Below are 1,261 nucleotides of genomic sequence, written 5' to 3'. Positions count from 1 at the left end.
ACCCCCTCACCAGCTCTCCAGAGAGTGAAGGAAGCGGAGCTGACGTTCTGGACGGAGCAGGTGAAGGCCCCGTAGTCCTCAGCACTGGTCAGGTTGACCCCCAGGACACTGGATACAAGCACCTCTGACAGGTTGGCCTTGACCCTGAGAAGACCAGGCCCCAACTTCTCAGCAGGGGCCCAAGAGCATCGGGGGACCCCCGGAGCCCCGCCTGTCCGGATGCCGAGAGCCTGCAGGTGTGGCCTCCTGGGCAGCCATGGGCCATGAGCTAAGAGAAGCGGCAGAACCTGGAGGGGGTATGGATCTGTCTAGCGAGCCACCCTAATCCTGGGCCTGGGTCCTGGGGTGCTCCGATCCCAGGCGTGGCCCAATGGCCAGTGCCTCCTTCAGGCCTCAGGCCTCTGCTGGCACCCGTGGTCCCAGGCGGTGTGCAGAGTGTCTACGGGGCCACCTGCCCCTCCGGTCATTGACCCTCAGTCTGTGTCCATAGGGGCACTGTGCCTGTGTCATGTCTGGAGGTCACTCCCCAGCCATGTCCAGGTGATCACAGACCAGGGTGTAGGTCATAGAGGCCACTGGCCATGGGTGTCCAGGGTGGTCTCTTACCAGGAGTCCTCATGAAGGTCATAATGGCTGCCGTTGCCCAGCGGCTGCCCGTCTTTTAGCCACTGGACTGGGAGCAGGGGACATTGGGGCGTAGAGACCACCCAGGCCGTGCAGTTCAGCGTGACCACACTGCCCAGGGGAGGCCCCAGAGTCTGGTCTCCGGAAGGGGAGAGGAAGTTGGGGGGCCTGTCGCAGACGCCTGCAGAGAGAGGACCCAGGGGGTTAGCGGCGCTCGGGACACCAGGCCCCCGCTGTCCACAGACAGTCTGAGGGCCAGGAACCACAAGGCCGGCCAGTGGCCTGGACCGCTTGGTGGTCACACCATGTCCATCCGCGAGTCCCACGGAGAACGGGGCCCCAGCATCTGACGGCTCATCCACCCAGGACGAGAGCCCCAGGCGCAAGGCCTCAGCCCCACCCCCACTGGGGAGCTGTAGTGAGTGTGGGCACCGTGGTTTGGGGGACTGGGGTGCTGGGGGTGCCAGCACCTTCCACCTGAGATGGGAGCCAGGGTCCCAGACCCTCTGCTGACCACAGGCAAGCCTTCCCGCCTCCTGAGACCTGAGCTTCTCTTCTTAAAACCAATGGACTGAGCACGAGCAGGAGCCAGAGCACACAGCCACCGCCTGATGGCGCGGTGCCCAGCAGCCCTCCG

At 64.7% G+C, this 1,261-nt stretch overlaps 1 protein-coding gene across 1 annotated transcript in view; it reads right to left on the bottom strand.

Annotated features, from left to right (window-relative positions):
* SIGIRR (single immunoglobulin and toll-interleukin 1 receptor (TIR) domain) overlaps window positions 1–1,261 on the bottom strand; it is a 5,333-nt gene that overhangs the window by 2,346 nt on the left and 1,726 nt on the right. Inside the window, exons 3-4 of the mRNA XM_014534009.1 lie at window positions 607–805; window positions 11–144 (exon numbers count right to left, since the gene is read on the bottom strand). Of these exons, the coding sequence (XP_014389495.1) occupies window positions 11–144; window positions 607–805 (333 nt within the window). The remainder of the gene's footprint in view (window positions 1–10; window positions 145–606; window positions 806–1,261) is intronic.

This window comes from Myotis brandtii, unplaced genomic scaffold, assembly GCF_000412655.1.
Source record: "Myotis brandtii unplaced genomic scaffold, ASM41265v1 scaffold1236, whole genome shotgun sequence".
Taxonomy (NCBI): Eukaryota; Metazoa; Chordata; class Mammalia; order Chiroptera; family Vespertilionidae; genus Myotis; species Myotis brandtii.
This window is presented reverse-complemented; position numbering and strand designations above follow the sequence as displayed.